General features: G+C 45.4%; 2 protein-coding genes across 2 annotated transcripts in view; both read right to left on the bottom strand.

Annotated features, from left to right (window-relative positions):
- Nucleotides 1–4,554: 4,554 nt before the first annotated feature.
- tmem125b (transmembrane protein 125b) lies at nt 4,555–5,211 on the bottom strand (the record flags this gene model as incomplete). The annotated part of the gene is made up of 1 exon (XM_079819934.1): nt 4,555–5,211. Exon 1 carries the CDS (start codon nt 5,206–5,208, stop codon nt 4,555–4,557), a length of 654 nt encoding a protein of 217 aa, XP_079676060.1. The 5' UTR covers nt 5,209–5,211.
- Nucleotides 5,212–14,073: 8,862 nt separating this feature from the next.
- Nucleotides 14,074–15,926, bottom strand: part of cfap57 (cilia and flagella associated protein 57) — a gene marked incomplete at both ends in the record, with an annotated part of 40,269 nt that continues 38,416 nt past the window's right edge. Inside the window, 2 exons of the mRNA XM_079820430.1 lie at nt 14,074–14,234; nt 14,402–14,531. Of these exons, the coding sequence (XP_079676556.1) occupies nt 14,074–14,234; nt 14,402–14,531 (291 nt within the window). The remainder of the gene's footprint in view (nt 14,235–14,401; nt 14,532–15,926) is intronic.

Raw genomic sequence — 15,926 nt, 5'->3', positions numbered from 1 at the left:
ATAACAGTGTGCATACTTAAAAAATTGGTCATTCGACAAATGTGAGTTGGTTCAATGAATAGCTAGTCTGGAACAGAAAAGAAATATAGAAATAAGTTTTGACTTTTAGAGCCATCTGTGTGAAATGACAGACGCAGATGCTCAGTAGACATAACAGCATTACTTCAAGTCAAGACAGAGGCTGAATTCAGAATAGCATAGGCATTTTGCCACAGAAAGAGTATGAGTAGAATGCTAGCAGTTCTGGCCCATTCATCAGATTGGAAATGGAAGTCATTGCATTCGATGTAGTATTCCAATGAGTGTGTTCAGACCCGTTTTGTCAAATATCATCCAGTTATTCCATTCCTGCCTTCAATTCAGTCGGATGAGTCTTTTTTTTCTCTTTCAGCAGCATTTAGATTTGTTTTCTTTTGATCACAGTTCACATAACAGCACAATTGATCCATAATAACTGTTTACCATACAATCTTTATTTGCCATTGTGGCTTTTCTTTTGAATATCTGCCTAAAAGTCTTGTAAAAAATAAAATAAATAAAAACTTGAAAGGAAGTATCACTGTCATTTAATAGAACAAAGATGCTTATGATTCTTTTTTACAATAACTGCATAGCATATAATGTATTTAGTTTAGGGGATACCGGGAATGAAAGTAACACCTTTTGTTTGAGCATCGGTAGCTGGTTGTTTGTGCTATATCTGTCAAAATGTGATACTTGGTAGCCACATTTGTCTGCTACAAATATAACTCACGTGGACATGTACAACAATCACAGATTATGTGAGTTAATGTCAAACACAAAGAGTTCTGTTGTTACAACCTACCCCACTGCTCGTGTGAGTTGTATGGGTGGGGATAGATGTAACAGTGAGAGCTAATTTGCTTAAATAAGATCCACACAATCTAAATTTATGCAAGAATGATATCGAAGAACAAAGAATAATCTGTTTTGAATAAAGTGAACAATTTAAAGTAACAAAAAACATTGCATTGTATTAAATTTAGCACAAAAACAATTGTGTGTTTGTGTGTCTGTACTGCATTCCTGTCACACAACAGTTCAGTCACTAGCTATGTTGCCATCCACCTATGTGAATTTTGAAAAATGTGCACAAAAAATCGTATGTGCTCAATTGAGGTGGATAATGAATTTATCCGACAAGAAGACATGCGCATAAACCATGATGGAAACATATTTACCACATAAATCCCTCAACGCTCAATTTTTGTCTTAGCAGGGGACGTGACTGATAACTGGAATCATCATAAGGGGTTGGTTGTAACATTTTAATGAACTGTAACAACTACCCCCACCCCTGAAAGCCATAACTTAACTGTTTTAGCAGGTGGGTTTGAAGTTAGCATGCATGCAAATTAAACTAGAGAAATGGCTACTTTAGATTATGCAAGTCAAATAATGTTATCTATAATACAATGATTGCTAGGAAAAAAATAATCTTGATAAACAAAATGTACTTTCCTTCCTGAAAATTCGTAGCCTAGAAATCTAGACGCACCCTAGCGGCAGCAAATCTAATTTGCAGCCAGGGTAGTCTAACAACTCTCCATTGGCGTGTGAGCTGGAAAAACCAAACTCTGGTCAGGTCAATGAGTTGCCGCATGCTACTTGTAAACAAAGAAGCTGGCGAACAGCGGTCTTTCGAATTGGCTTTGGCCGCAACTCTGGAAGACTTTGAGTTAAGATTTTCTTTGTGAAAAGAACAAAGAATGGCACTGAAGTCATTCTTAAGAAAGGAAGATGTGTTCAGATTTTTGCCGACTGGATACCGCGAAAGTTTAATTCATCAACTAGCTCCGCTCACCTTCTTCATTGCTCTGGTTGGTTGTAGCGCTATCCTATTGCGTGCAGAGGGAATTTGAAAGAAAACCCTTTATCCCGTCACCTCGGATTGAGCCCTGCCAATGGTGAGTTCCCAGACCCAACATCTTGATGTGGGTCTGGCTTGTCAGGCTAGAAAATTCGTTTTTTGGTCATAAAATGTATTCTGTTACTCACAGTCACATGCCACTTCTCCTGTGAGCTCAAATATGTGATGCCAGCGTATGATATTGATGACATCACCACAACTCTTTTCTGACTTGTCAAACTGATAGTGTCACAACTGAATCTGTTACAACACTCTCCGGTCTCCCCATGTGATGAACATAATTATGAAGAGCACATAACATTTTTATTATAGTTTAACTACATTACATGTATAGGCCTAATATACAGGTGAAACTCGAAAAATTCGAATATTGTGCAAAAGTTCATTTATTTCATTAACTTAAAAGGTGAAACGAATATATTATATAGATTCAATACATGCAAAGTGAGATATTTCAAGCCTTTACTTGTTATAATTTTGATGATTATGGCTTACAGCTTATGAAACCCATCATTGACACCCTTCACAAGGAGGGAAAGCCTCAAAAAGTAATTGCAAAAGATGTTGGATGTTCTCAAAGTGCTGTATCAAAGTTGTCTGGCTATCACCAGACCAAGATCAATTTAAGATTGAACATTGGTCTGGGGAGTCTGCTATGTATTTTCTACTGCACGAGAGCCGTGATAAACGAGCATAAATTAAATGACTCTGTACGCAATTGGATAGTCCTTCAACCAATCAGACCACAAGAGGCGTGATCAACGGGCAACGACTCATCGCTTCTCTATCCGTCATCATGTTAAACCCGCCAATAGAGCACCAGGTGGATAAGCCGGTCTGTGATTAGTTCCCGCAAAAGTGTAACAGAAGCAGTAGAAATGAATGTACAGGTTTCCAGACTTAGTTGCAGGGCGAAATCAAATCGCCGGCAGATCAGGTTGGGTTTACCCAGTATCAAAGCACATCAATCGAAAGTTAAGTGGAAGGAAAAACTGTGGAAGAACAAGGTGCACAAGCTTCTGGAATGACCGCAGCCTGGAGAGGATTGTCAGGAAAAGGCTATTCCAATGTGTGGGGGAGCTTCACAAGGAGTGGACTGAGGCTGGAGTTACTGCATCAAGAGCCACCACACACAGACAGATCCTGGACATGGGCTTCAAATGTCGTCAGAAGCGTCTGCACTAAAGAAAAAAAGAACTGGTCTGTTGCTCAGTGGTCCAGTCCTCTCTTCTGATGAGAGCAAATTTTGCATCTCATTTGGAAACCATAAAGTCTGGAGGGAGAATGGAGAGGCACACAGTCCAAAATACTTGAAGTCCAGTGTGAAGTTTCCATAGTCTGTGTTGGTTTGGGGAGCCATGTCATCGGCTGGTGTTGGTCCAGTGCTTTATTAAGTCCAGAGTCAACGGACCCGTCTACCAGGACATTTTAGAGCACTTAATGCGTCATTCAGCAGACATGCTTTATGGAGATGCTGACTTCATTTCCAAGCAGGACTTGGCACCTGCCCACACTGCCAAAAGTACCAAAACCTGGTTCAATGACGATGGGATTACTGTGCTTGATTAGCCAGCAAACTCGCCTGACCTGAACTCCATAGAGAATCTATGGGGCATTGCCAAGAGAAAGATGGAGAGACATGAGACCGAACAATGCAGAAGAGCTGAAGACCGCTATTGAAGCATGGTCTTCCATAACACCTTAGCAGTGCCACAGGCTGATAGCATCCATGCCACGCCACATTGAGGTAGTAATTCATGCAAAAGGGTCCCAAACCAAGCACTGAGTACATATGCATGATTATACTTCTCAGAGGGCTGACTTTTCTCTGTTTGATTTTTATTGATTTCATGTAATATTCAAATTATCTGAGATTTTGAATTTGAGGTTTTCATAAGCTGTTAGCCATAATCATCAAAATTATAACAAATAAAGACGTGAAATATCTCACTTTGCGCGTAATGAGTCTATTTAATATATTAGTTTCACCATTTAAGTTGAATTACTGAAATAAATGAACTTTTGCACGATATTCAAATTTTTCGAGTTTCACCTGTAGGCTACCACTTATATTTTACACAGCTCTATACACAAAGTGTGCATACTTATTATTGTTTTGGCCATTCAACAAATATGAACTGGTTGATTTACTCTGAAACGTGAGACAGCTGTGTGGAATCACACACTTTATGTCAACAACAGCATAGCACACTTACTTTTTTGCCTCAGAAATAGTGCGAGAAATAGGCCTATGCCAGAATTCATCAGATGGACTGTGAAGTTGAATGCATTGCATTCTAGGATATGCTATTCAAAGGAGTGTGCTTTATTGTAATCTACTGTACATACTGCTTTCCATTCAGAATTTTTCCATATGGATATGGGATATTCCTTGATATCTTTGACTTCCAAATCTAAGGGCGTTCCATTGCCTGGCGCTCAGAAGATAAAATGTAAAACAAGAAATGGCAATGCTATCATTTGCGTTGGAGGTGTTTGATTGTCCAAGATGTCTTCTAGTCAAACTGCAGGGAATACGTGATGCCATTTGTTTTGCAGGTGTAAAATGATCACAGAACAAGCCAGTTTTACACACCAGTATGTGCAAATACGTTTTATTATCATGTAGAAACCAGGGGCAGATGGAATTCTCGATTCTTCTCTCATAACAAGTTCGAATGACTAGATGTTGAATCCCTCCATGGATGGTCCCTTTGTCCAGCCACTGTATACACCCTGACCCTTCGTCGTCTTCGCCTTCTCGTGTTCCTCCTCCCCTGCGCATAAACCATTACTCCATATACTATCACACCTAGCACCACAGCGCCCCCACTGGCCAGGAGGGTCACACCAGAAAGCAACATGTCAGACTCAGTGAGACTGAGAAGCGTAGTCCCACAGACCACCAGCGCCAGGCCAGTGAACAGCAAAAGTACGGGATCTGCCGTTCCTCCACTCCGCAGCTGCTCGATGCGTCTGCGGCTGTGTATGCAGCCCATGTCTTGCACGGCAGAGCTGAGCAGCTGCTTCATGAGGACCACCAGTGCCAGGAGACAGAGAGTAGATCCAACGCCCAAGCGCCACAGTACTGAGGGCCCCACGGCTGAAGAGGCCGTTGAGAGAAGCCCCACGCCAGCCGAGCCCAGGCTCAGAACCATGGCCACTGAAAAGCAGTAGCACAGAAGAGAGACGTGTGGCTTGTTGAACCACCACAGCTCCACCTGCTCCTCCACGGCTTGGCGCTGGAGCCACAAAGGGTCTGCTTGCAGATGAAGGGGAGCTCCAGGACTCATCACACTCAGAGGGAGAAGCTCCATTTCAAGGGTCGTCTGGCGGTATGCTGTCTCCACACTGTATGGTCAGACATAAGAATATTTACAGTTATAAACACTTTACAATAAGGTTCAATGCATTAACATGAGTTAAGTTTAGAGCATTTATGTTTTTTTATATTTCACAAGTTAATTTATAAGTATATTCATTATAGTATTATATACTGCCCAGCCAAACAAATGGTCACTGTTTGGATTTAAATAGGCAAATACTTAAGAGTGTATGATTGGATCATTATTGCAGAGATTATTATGTTGCTAGCATGTTAAATTGTGAAATGTGGCTCAAATTGTGAAATAATGGTTGGGAGGAAGCATGAGTCCAGACCTTAAATTAATTGAATGTTGAGATATTATTTCCATCAAGAGGTGCAAAAATTGTTTAAGAAATGAAAAGCTACACATCCATCAATTTACTCCCATCAAAAATTACACTTCATCAATTAAGGTAAGAAGAACTATTGCCCAACATATAACATGCTAGAAACATAATAATCACTGCAGCAATGATCCAGTCATACACTCTTAAAAGGGGGGTCTAATGCGATTTCATTTATTCTGACTTTTAAAAAGTTTTTAACACTGTTAAAAAGTTGGATTCTCATGCTAAACATGGCCAAAATTTGGACGTATGACAGAGTATTTCTGTGCCAAATACACTCTTTCAGGATTCGAATAAGCCTGCACACACTCGGCTGTTTTTTGAAAGAATTGGTACAGCTTATCTTTATAAATATGATAAAACTAAAGACTCTTCGGAGATATGAAGGATGCAATTACAGGTACTCAAGATTAACATGAGACTGGCAGAAACTGTGTGTGTTATGTACCCTTTAAGCATTTGCAAATTTTAAATCCAAACAGTGACTTTTTTTTCCGGCCGGCCAGTGTATATTAGTTATATTAGTTGAAAATAAAGATTATTCAAGTGCTTTTTAAAAGAAAATTGCACGAGTTATTCTACTTCAGAATTGTATGTTTAATACAATGTATTTTTGTAGTGCTGTCAAAGTGATTCATCACAATTAATCGCGTCTAACATAAAAGTTTGTAAAAATATACACACACACACACACACACACAAACTTCTATGTTAGATGTGATTAATCACGATTAATAAATTTGACAGAGCTAATTATTTGCTGTTTCTTTGTAATTGTTTGTGAAATTTACTAGCAATTTCTGAGTGAATATTATATCAAAATTCTACCCCATTTATTCCCCGTCAAAGGCAACTGCCGCATGCTGAACGATTATTATGTTAAAGGCAACTGCTGCATGCACTCATTAAGAAGTTCACACACTTCATGTTGCCATCTTTGCTTCATGAGCTCTCATTTGAGCCAGAAATCCCATGCAGACTGATCACTCTATATTTGAAAATGACATTTGAAGCTATTCCAGTTATTACTTTGAAAAAGCAAAACTGTTATTTAGCATTTTTCTAATTTTGTGTAAAAAATTATCTTTGAAGAAACAAATAGTCAAAAAAAGAAATGTTAAAATTGTGGTTAATATTAATTATTATTTCTTTTTCAAACTCTAAAAGTTTTCCAAACTTTAAGTACACAAAACATTTTAAGACGGGTATCATTGAAAGCAATAATAACTTGCGGTTATATCCAGTAATCACTTTGATTCAGTTAAGTCGTTCAAATAAGCTCATGAGTTTGTGATTATATATATGATTAATTATAGGAACATTTGCAATACGAAATTATAAAGGTGCTATTCATACACAACCTTAAAAAGCACTCAAATGTCACAAACTTGTGAAGAGATACTTCACAATGTATCTATAACATCTCAGTCTACTTTTTTTTACTTTAGCAAAAAGTTATGTTAAATGTTGAATTAAATCCAAAATGAATGCTTCAGAATGTGTAACCCAACCTGTTCAACTTCACCTACGCCTCCATTACTCTATTGAAATAGATTTTAATATTATGAAATCCAATCAAAGCTCTACAGCAAGCCATTATTATATAAACCACAGAGATAATTGTAACCAATGGAGATTTTCCTCACCTTTCATCAGTGCATGGTTCCAATTCCAAACTTTTGAATCAACATCATGAAATTTCCACAAACGTGATCATCGTGTATCCTGAACAGCAGACTTTCATTCATGGTCCTGCTTTAGAAAGTGAAAATTGAGTAAGCTTGATTCTGACAAACGCACACACACACACACACACACACACACACACACACACACACCATCCTCATTTGCTTTGGCTTTAGTTCAGGACTGTTTACTGTCACATCTCTCTTTCTTTGTCTTTTTGTTTACCTGTCTCTCTCATTCTGTGGTGTGTCACGGTGCAAGCTGACTGGACATTGGTGCCAAGCACTTGGGGCGATGACATACTTCCCCCGTTGTCTTCAGCCACATTCCACCAGGACAATAAGAGGTTTCTCATTGTCTTCTTTGTGACACACTAAACAGCATGTTCGCAAATGGAGAACACACACAAACGCTCACACTCACACATGTGTGCGCCTAGCAGGCAGACTGACTGACACAGAAAAGCAAAGATGTCTTTCAAGGCATTGTGGGAAAGACAATAGGCCAACTGGAGGGACATCCCACAAAGTGAATCTCTGATGTCACGCGTGCAACATAATGGACGTTTTGTGACTGTAAGGATGGTGTCATTCACATGACATAAGTTTACTTCGCCTCAACAACAATAGAGCCACTCTTCTCAGTGTTTATATGTGCTGATTGTCCAGAACAGCATGTGTGGCATGTTATTTTTCATAAACCTCATTTGTACAGGATAATATAAGAAATTCATACTGAGTAGAACTGGAGAGGACTGCCCTGCTTGTCATGTATACATTATTATTATTATAACTTTTTTAACTATATTGGCGGTATTTGGCCATATTTAACTATATTTAAATCAATGAATTTTCACTTAAAAACAATGAAAAAGGCCTTAATTCCTCTAAGAGAGAGAGAGAGAGAGAGAGAGAGAGAGAGAGAGAGAGAGAGAGAAAGAGAGAAAGAGAGAGAGAGCGCTTTAAGAGCTAACAACTCAACTTGATACTTTTTGATATTTGTTTCAGCAGCTATATACAATATAATGTCGATACTACCTTACAAAAGAACAAGGCTATCTGGACCAATAATCTAAGGAGATATCAGCAGTCACAAAGAAGAAGAGGAAGTGTGCCTTTAGAAGAAGCTTCACTTGAAGAAAAGTGCAGAATGCCACTCCAAATGCAAATTATTGGACGGTACCAGTTTCTTGCAGCAGAAATCAAAAGAAGAAAGGAGTGAATAGTGGACATTTCCATAGAAGACACAACATTATGGAAGAATAAATTGAACTTTCTTCCATAATTGTGTGACTTCTATGGAAATGTCTACTATTCACTCCTTTCTTCCTTTGATTTCTGCTCCAAGAAATCACAACTTACTTATGGTCTCCGACGTCCAGATATTTATAGAACAGAAAAATAATAATTGGACAAAGAATAAAATAACAAAGTGAATGTAATCATGGCTGTGGTTTAAATGGTTAGTTCACCCAAAAATGAAAATTCTGTCATTAATTACTTACCCTCATGTCGTTCGACACCCGTAAGACCTCTGTTCATCTTCGGAACACAAATGAAGATATTTTAGTTGTAGATGATGTGGGGAAACATACAGTTCTTTAGATCTGTAGAAGTGTACTGAAGGATTCAGTTGCAGTCTCATGGCAAACTCATGGCTCCCAGCATGCATTGCAGCATTAAGTATCTCACCATTGTTGAGATTCATATGCTGATTCTTGATATCTGTGTGCGTCTAAACTTTTCCCCCCTAGAATGTATTTAAAAATCTAAATTCAGAATGTCTGATCTGTGGCAAGAAAGTATCGTTGGTGAATATTATTTATTAATAGTTTTAATCAGTGGTGAGTTTAGTTAAACATTTTTCTTCTTGACAATTTTTGTTTATGGCTTCTTTTGATTTGAACAGATTATGTGTTTTGTTATCACTGTAACAAAAACCACAAACTCACACAAAAAACCAAGAGTCAAACTGTCCAACTAAATGAAACATCAATATTTTCAATAAAACCAACATCTTCTATTCCCCTTCGTTCAGTCACTGCGACGTACGTTAGTGACTAACGAATGGGGGTTTCGCTTAGAAGCCAATTATCTCCGAGAATTCAACAGCGCCCAATGGCAGTGCCAATGCCATGGGCATGCGGAATTTGCATGTGTAACTCCGCCCCACCTCGTGGGTATATAAGGAAGTACGCTGGCAACATCGCATTATGTTTTTGCTTTGGAGCCAAGAGCATCTCTTCACTCCTACAAGCCTGAATTCTGAAGTCTTCTCTTCAGTCTTCGAGACCAGCGGTTCTCCAGGGTGTTGGTGTGACGGCGCGTTCCAGCGATCTCATGCTGCCTGCCTGCTGATCTGTGCAGTGATCTGCAACAGCTGTGTGTGTGTTTCCCTGGGCGCTTCGGCACTCTGCAGAGCTTTCCTCTCACAAAAAGAGCTTGCGCGTGGCACGTCTTTTTCAAGACGGTTCGCCCGTGCACTTCCGGGTGCGATCGATCTCCGTTGCTGTCTATGGGCACATTCACTGCTCGATGTGTTTGGGCTTCAGCACGTTCGGGCAGTGTTTGTGGATGCGTCATGTTCCCACTGCGGGAACGTGACCATCGCGATGTCGCGGTCGAGACTCAGTGATCTCCGTGAGGAGAGAGAGTCCCCTCTGCCACACCCCAATCTACCGTCTCCGAGAGAGGTGGTACTTTGGCTGGTGGCCAGGGTGACCTGAGGGCGGTGCCGTGGTATTAAGAACCCCGACGATCATTCCTCGGGCCACGCCCCCTCTCGCACATTGCTTAAACCCGCGAGTGTTGGACTGAAACAGCGGCCCGTCTCTGACGCCTCGTTCGTTTCGTTCACGCTCCAGATAGCAGTGAGATGTCGATCGCCGCATCCCAAGGTGGGCTGGAGTCCTTTGGGGATGACGATTAGGTTGTGCTCCGCCTCCGGGTGTGTCAGCACTGCCTGATCCGACCTAAAGTTGACAGCCATGTTATCTCGGGTAGCCGCGGGTCTCGCGCTGGTGTGGAACTCCGCCCAGTCGCGAGTGCTCGTGGTTGCGCGATTGGTTTTTGGGGACGGCACCCGACAGCTGTTGGGCCCCGCCCCCAATGCCTTTTGCTCCTGAGGTGCATGAGGAGATCACGCGGTCCCGGAAGTCCCCGTGCTTCCCGCGACCGTTTGGTGGCCTCCTCCGCCTTCTCTGCCCTTGATGGGGCCGCGGCCTAGGGTACACTGGGGCCCCCTCACCCCCACTGTTGAACTCTCTGTTGCGCACTACGGTGTCCACAGAGGGCTTGACGTGGCGTGGTGTGGCTGTCTTAAGCACCCTCCCAAAGCCTGTGGGCTCGTCTACTTCGATGGCGTGGTCCCGCAGAGCTGCGGGCAGGCCGCCGCCCCTTTGCACATGCACAAGGGTGGAGCCGACCCAGGGCTCTTCATTGAGCTGCGTGCCGCAACTGACCCCGCCCCCGGGCGGTGAAGGTGGCCACACGCTCCCTGGGTCGGGCGATGTCCACAGCTGTGGTCCGGGAGAACACCTGGCCTTACCTGGTGATGTGGAGGACGTTGAGCGGGCCCGCCTCCTCAACTCACCCATATCCCAGGCTGGCCTCTTCGGCTGCGCGGCTGAGAACTGCGCCCAACAGTTCTCGGCCGCCCCAGAGCAGACTGAGGCTGTAACACGTACTGCCCCGGCGGCCAGCTGCTTACAGACTCTCACCCCGTGGTCGAACCTCAGCTTTCTACGGACCGGAGTGTCCTTAGAACGAGTTTCCAGGCATGTTGTTGTATCAACAGATGCATCATCCACGGGCTAGGGTGCCATGTGCAATGGACAAGCAGCCGCGGGCTCCTGGATAGGACCCCAGCGCCTTCTGCATGTCAATTGCCTCGAGTTACTGGCAGTACGGTTCGCCCTGCACCGCTTCCGAGCATTTCTGAGGGGTCAACATGTACTAGTCAGGACAGACAACACGGCCGTATTAGCGGACATCAACCACCAGGGCGGTCTACGCTCCCGCCGTATGTCTCAACTCGCCCGCCATCTCGTTTTGTGGAGTCAGAAGCGCCTGAAGTCCCTTCGTGCTGTCCACATCCCGGGAGACCAGAACCGTGCAGCCTCTCCCCGGAGAGTGGAGACTCCACCCCCAGACGGTCCAGCTGATATGGGAACAGTTTGGCGACGCACAGGTAGATCTGTTTGCCTCCCAGGACTCTTCCCATTGCTCCCTGTATTATTCCCTGACCAAGGGCACCCTTGGCACGGATGCACTGGCGCACAGCTGGCCGCCAGGGCTACGCAAGTATGCGTTTCCCCCAGTGAGCCTCCTTGCACGGGTACTGTGCAAGATCAGGGAGGACAAGGAACAGGTCATGTTGGTCGCCCCGTATTGGCACGGCCAGACCTGGTTCCCAGAACTTCTACTCCTTGCGACAGCCCCTCCCTGGCCTATTCCTCTGAGACCGGACCTCCTCACTCAGAGACGGGGCACCTTTTGGCACCCGCGTCCAGCATTCTGGAAGCTCCACGTGTCGCTTCTGGACGGGACGCGGCAGGTCTGAGTAGTCTTCCACCTGCGGTGGTCGCTACCATCACTTCCGCTAGAGCTGAGTCTACGCGACGTCTCTATGCGTTGAAGTGGAACCTCTTCGTCACATGGTGTTCTTCCCGCCAAGAAGACCCCTGGAAATGCCCGATCGGGTCCGTGCTATCGTTTCTCCAGGAGGGGGTGGAGCGAAGGCTGTCTCCTTCCACCCTTAAAGTGTATGTGGCCGCAATATCTGCCTACCACGATCTCCTGGGAGACAAAAAGGTAAGTCAGCACGACCTGATCATCAGGTTCCTGAGGGGGGCGAGGAGACTGAATCCTCCTCGCTCTCCTCTCGTTCCCTCTTGGGACCTCTCAGTAGTCTTAAGTGCCCTTTGAGCCTTTGTGGTCGGCTGAGATTAAGTTCTTGTCTATGAAGACGGCTCTGCTGACCGCATTGGCCTCGCTTAAGAGGGTCGGGGACCTGCAAGCATTTTCGGTTGACGAAGCGTGCCTTGAGTTCGGATATGTGCCCAAGGTTCCCACCACTCCGTTCCGAGATCAGGTGGTGAACCTGCAAGCGCTGCCTTTGGAGGAGGCAGACCCAGCCTTGGCATTGCTCTGTCCAGTATGCGCTCTCCGCGCCTATGTAGACAGTACGCGATGTTTCAGGACCTCAGACCAGCTGTTGTCTGTTATGGTGGAGAGCGGAAGGGAAGTGCTCTCTCAAAGCAGAGGTTGTCTCACTGGATAGTGGACACCATTGTTTTGGCTTACCAACAGCAAGGTCGACCATGTCCCCTTGGTGTGAGGGCACACTCCACCCGGAGTGTGGCCTCCTCTAGGGCTCTAGCGCATGGCGCCTCGCTAACAGACATCTGCAGAGCTGCAGGCTGGGCGACACCAACACATTCGCCAGATTCTACAATCTCCGAGTGGAGCCAGTGTCCAACTATGTACTCGCCCCTACGGGTGGCCGGTAATGGGCCAGGCTCAGGTGTCTTCGCTTGCTCGCCATTCCACTCCAAGGACTGGATACGTGCGATATTTTCCCATAGGTGAGCTCTCCGAGAGCCCTGAGCTCCTCCAGCACTGCTTACGCCGACATCAGTTCAGTCTGCCCTTTCGAGCCCAGACCCTCATGTCCGGCCAGGTGCTCCGTGTGCATGGTTCCCCTCCGGCGACCCCCACACGAGTATTTCCACCGTAAGCCTCCTCAGCGAGCAGGTGTCTTTACCTTGGCAAGTCCCTGCCGCCCCTAGGGTTAAAAATCCACCTTCGGCTGGTACCCTAGAGATCTTCCATATGCAGCCCTTAGCGGGTCATATGTGTGTTCTTAAGCCCTCCCTACGGGTAGGCATCTTGGCATTCCCTCACTGGGATATGCTTCCCAGTGTACCTTGGTAATCCTGTGATAAGTGGGAGTCCTTCGTCCGTACTAGTCTTACGACAGGGTACTCACACTTACGCAGGGCACTGGATGACAGCTGAGTGGCGTTGTTGTATTGGAACCCCCATTCGTTAGTCACTAACGTACGTCGTAGTGACTGAACGAAGGGGAACGTCTCGGTTACGTATGTAACCCTCGTTCCCTGAGGAGGGAACGGAGACGTACGTTTCCTTTGCCACGTCAGCTGTGCTGCCTGGAACGCGGAGTTCAGTCTTGGCTCCTGCAGCAGTAACATAATGCGATGTTGCCAGCGTACTTCCTTATATACCCACGAGGTGGGGCGGAGTTACGCATGCAAATTCCGCATGCCCATGGCATTGGCACTGCCATTGGGCGCTGTTGAATTCTCGGAGATAATTGGCTTCTAAGCGAAACCCCCATTCGTTAGTCACTAACGTACGTCTCCGTTCCCTCCTCAGGGAACGAGGGTTACATACGTAACCGAGACGTTAATTCTCAATAAGAGTTTCTATAGACGTCTTTCAGGGTTGGAGCCAAACTCTGCAGGACAGCGACTCCCTAGGACCGAACTTGCCTGCCAATGGTTTAATTGTACCCTAAGGACCAATTGTGTACGTTTAAAGGTACAGTTATACGTTTTGTTCCCCAAGGAACAAAATTGTACCTCCACTGTACCTTTTTTTCTGAGAGTGAAGAGTAAAATGAACAAACCTTAAATTGTAAAATATCTGGAACGTTTATTTTAATCCGGTCATAGTTTTGTCATGTTCTCCATCGTTTCATAAAGTAACACCCAATATGACATTTGATACACTTTATTCAGGCATGAAGAACAAGAAATGCATTCAGTTAACAAGTGGTGGTAGTTTTGTTACGGATGAGGGTGTCTGGCTGAGAATCTCCTGCTTGAGTCTGTGGATCTCTAGTCGCTGTAACCGGATGATCTTCTCTGCTTCTTCAGAATTCTGCTGCGTCATCAAGCCAGTCCTCCCTGCTGAAGCTGCACCTGAAACATGACAGAAAAGAGGCAGCTGAACATCCGAGATGGAAATGTTATTACGGTCCATGATAATCCAGGGGCATTATGTTTCAATCCTGAAAGGTTAACATTTGTAAAGGTAAGTGTGGTATAAACGCACCAAAAAACATCAATTTCAAGTCAACATGGCTCACCTCTTGTGTTAGCAGAGCCCTTGATGTTCTTGTTGAAGTTGCTTTGGCTCTCGTAGTTGTGCAGCTGCATTCGGACTGTGCGCAGCTCCTGACGCAGATCATTGATCTCTTTCATGAGAAATACGTTGTCCTGGACACAGATGGCAGATGTGAGAACTTTCACACACACAGAAACAGTGACTGAAGGAAAATGAAAGGTGAGTGCTCACCAAGCCTGTATTTATTTGCAGGAAAAAAAAACCCCCAGTAAAACAGTAATATTGTGAAATATTATTACGAATGAAAATTACTGTTCCCCTTCAAGGGAACTCGAGCTGCGTCACCGCTTTGGAAACGCCCCTGCGTGATTGCGTCGTGAAGCAAGTATGTCATCAGTCCAATAGAGAGACGGAACGTCATAGGCGGGTGACGTCATAGACCCGGAAGCTATAAAGCACACCGGCAAACACACACCGTTAGCTTCTGTTGCCTTCAACAAGCGCTCTGTGTAAATCTGTCCAAAGTGTCTTTGTGTTGTGTCTGAGTTCAGACTGTTTTGTTCGTTTGCACTCTCACCACATTGATCAAGAGAAAAAAAGTATGACGAGCGAACAGCGTTACAGACAGTGTGTTCCTCCCTGCTCACGCTACATCCCGAGCGGGGATACACACTTGATGTGCGTTGTTTGTTTGGGAGAGCAGCACGCGCAGTCGGCACTCGAGGGTGCCGGCTGCGAGCATTGTGAGGCCCTGCCTCTTCGCGTGCTGCGATCCCGCCGGGCGCTCTTCGAGGAGGGCGTCCCGGTTAACGCTCCCCACGGCACGGGTCCCGCTGCGGCTGAGGCTCAGCGGCGACTCATGTCGTGGGGTTCGCAAAAGGATCTGACGGAGGGGATGGAGACGGGCCCCGCCCTATCTCTTCCTTCACCCGCCAGATCCAGCGCTGCCTCTCTGGGTTCGGGAGCCCGCTCTGCGGCTTCTCCCGCCCGGGGAGCGGCCGCGATACTGCAGCTATCTTCCTCCGAGGAGGTTGATGTCTGTAGCATCGATGCAGGGGGTGGAGACTCGTCACTTCATTCCCCTGCAAGTGAGGAGCTCATGGAGGTGCTGAGCAGAGCGGTGGCCAGACTTCACATTGACTGGCCACATGAACATCATGAGCGAGCTGCTGTAAAAAGCAGACTCGATGAGCGCTTTCTCCCCGCGCGCTCTGTTCAGCCTCCCCGAAGGAGTCTGCCGTTTTTCCCGGACCTCCACACCGAGGTGTCGAGGTCTTGGAAGCGGCCCGTGTCTGCACGCATTTTCACCCCGCAAACGTCCGTGTATAGTAATATCGCGGGGTGTAAGAGACACGGTTATGGTCAGCTGCCTCGGGTTGAACAGACGCTTGCGAGCCATCTGTCACCCGAGTCTGCGTCGACCGTAAAGGCTCCGTCTTTGCCCACAAAACCTCTTAAAGTGACATCATCTTTTGTGGGCAAAGCATACTCGGCAGCAGGTCAAGCCGCCGCGTGTCTGCACACGATGTCTATTGTGCAGGCATATC

The sequence above is a fragment of the Gobio gobio genome (assembly GCF_949357685.1).
Source record: "Gobio gobio genome assembly, chromosome: 6".
NCBI classification, from domain to species: domain Eukaryota; kingdom Metazoa; phylum Chordata; class Actinopteri; order Cypriniformes; family Gobionidae; genus Gobio; species Gobio gobio.
Note: the sequence above shows the minus strand (reverse complement) of the source record. Positions and strands in the feature narration are given on the sequence as shown.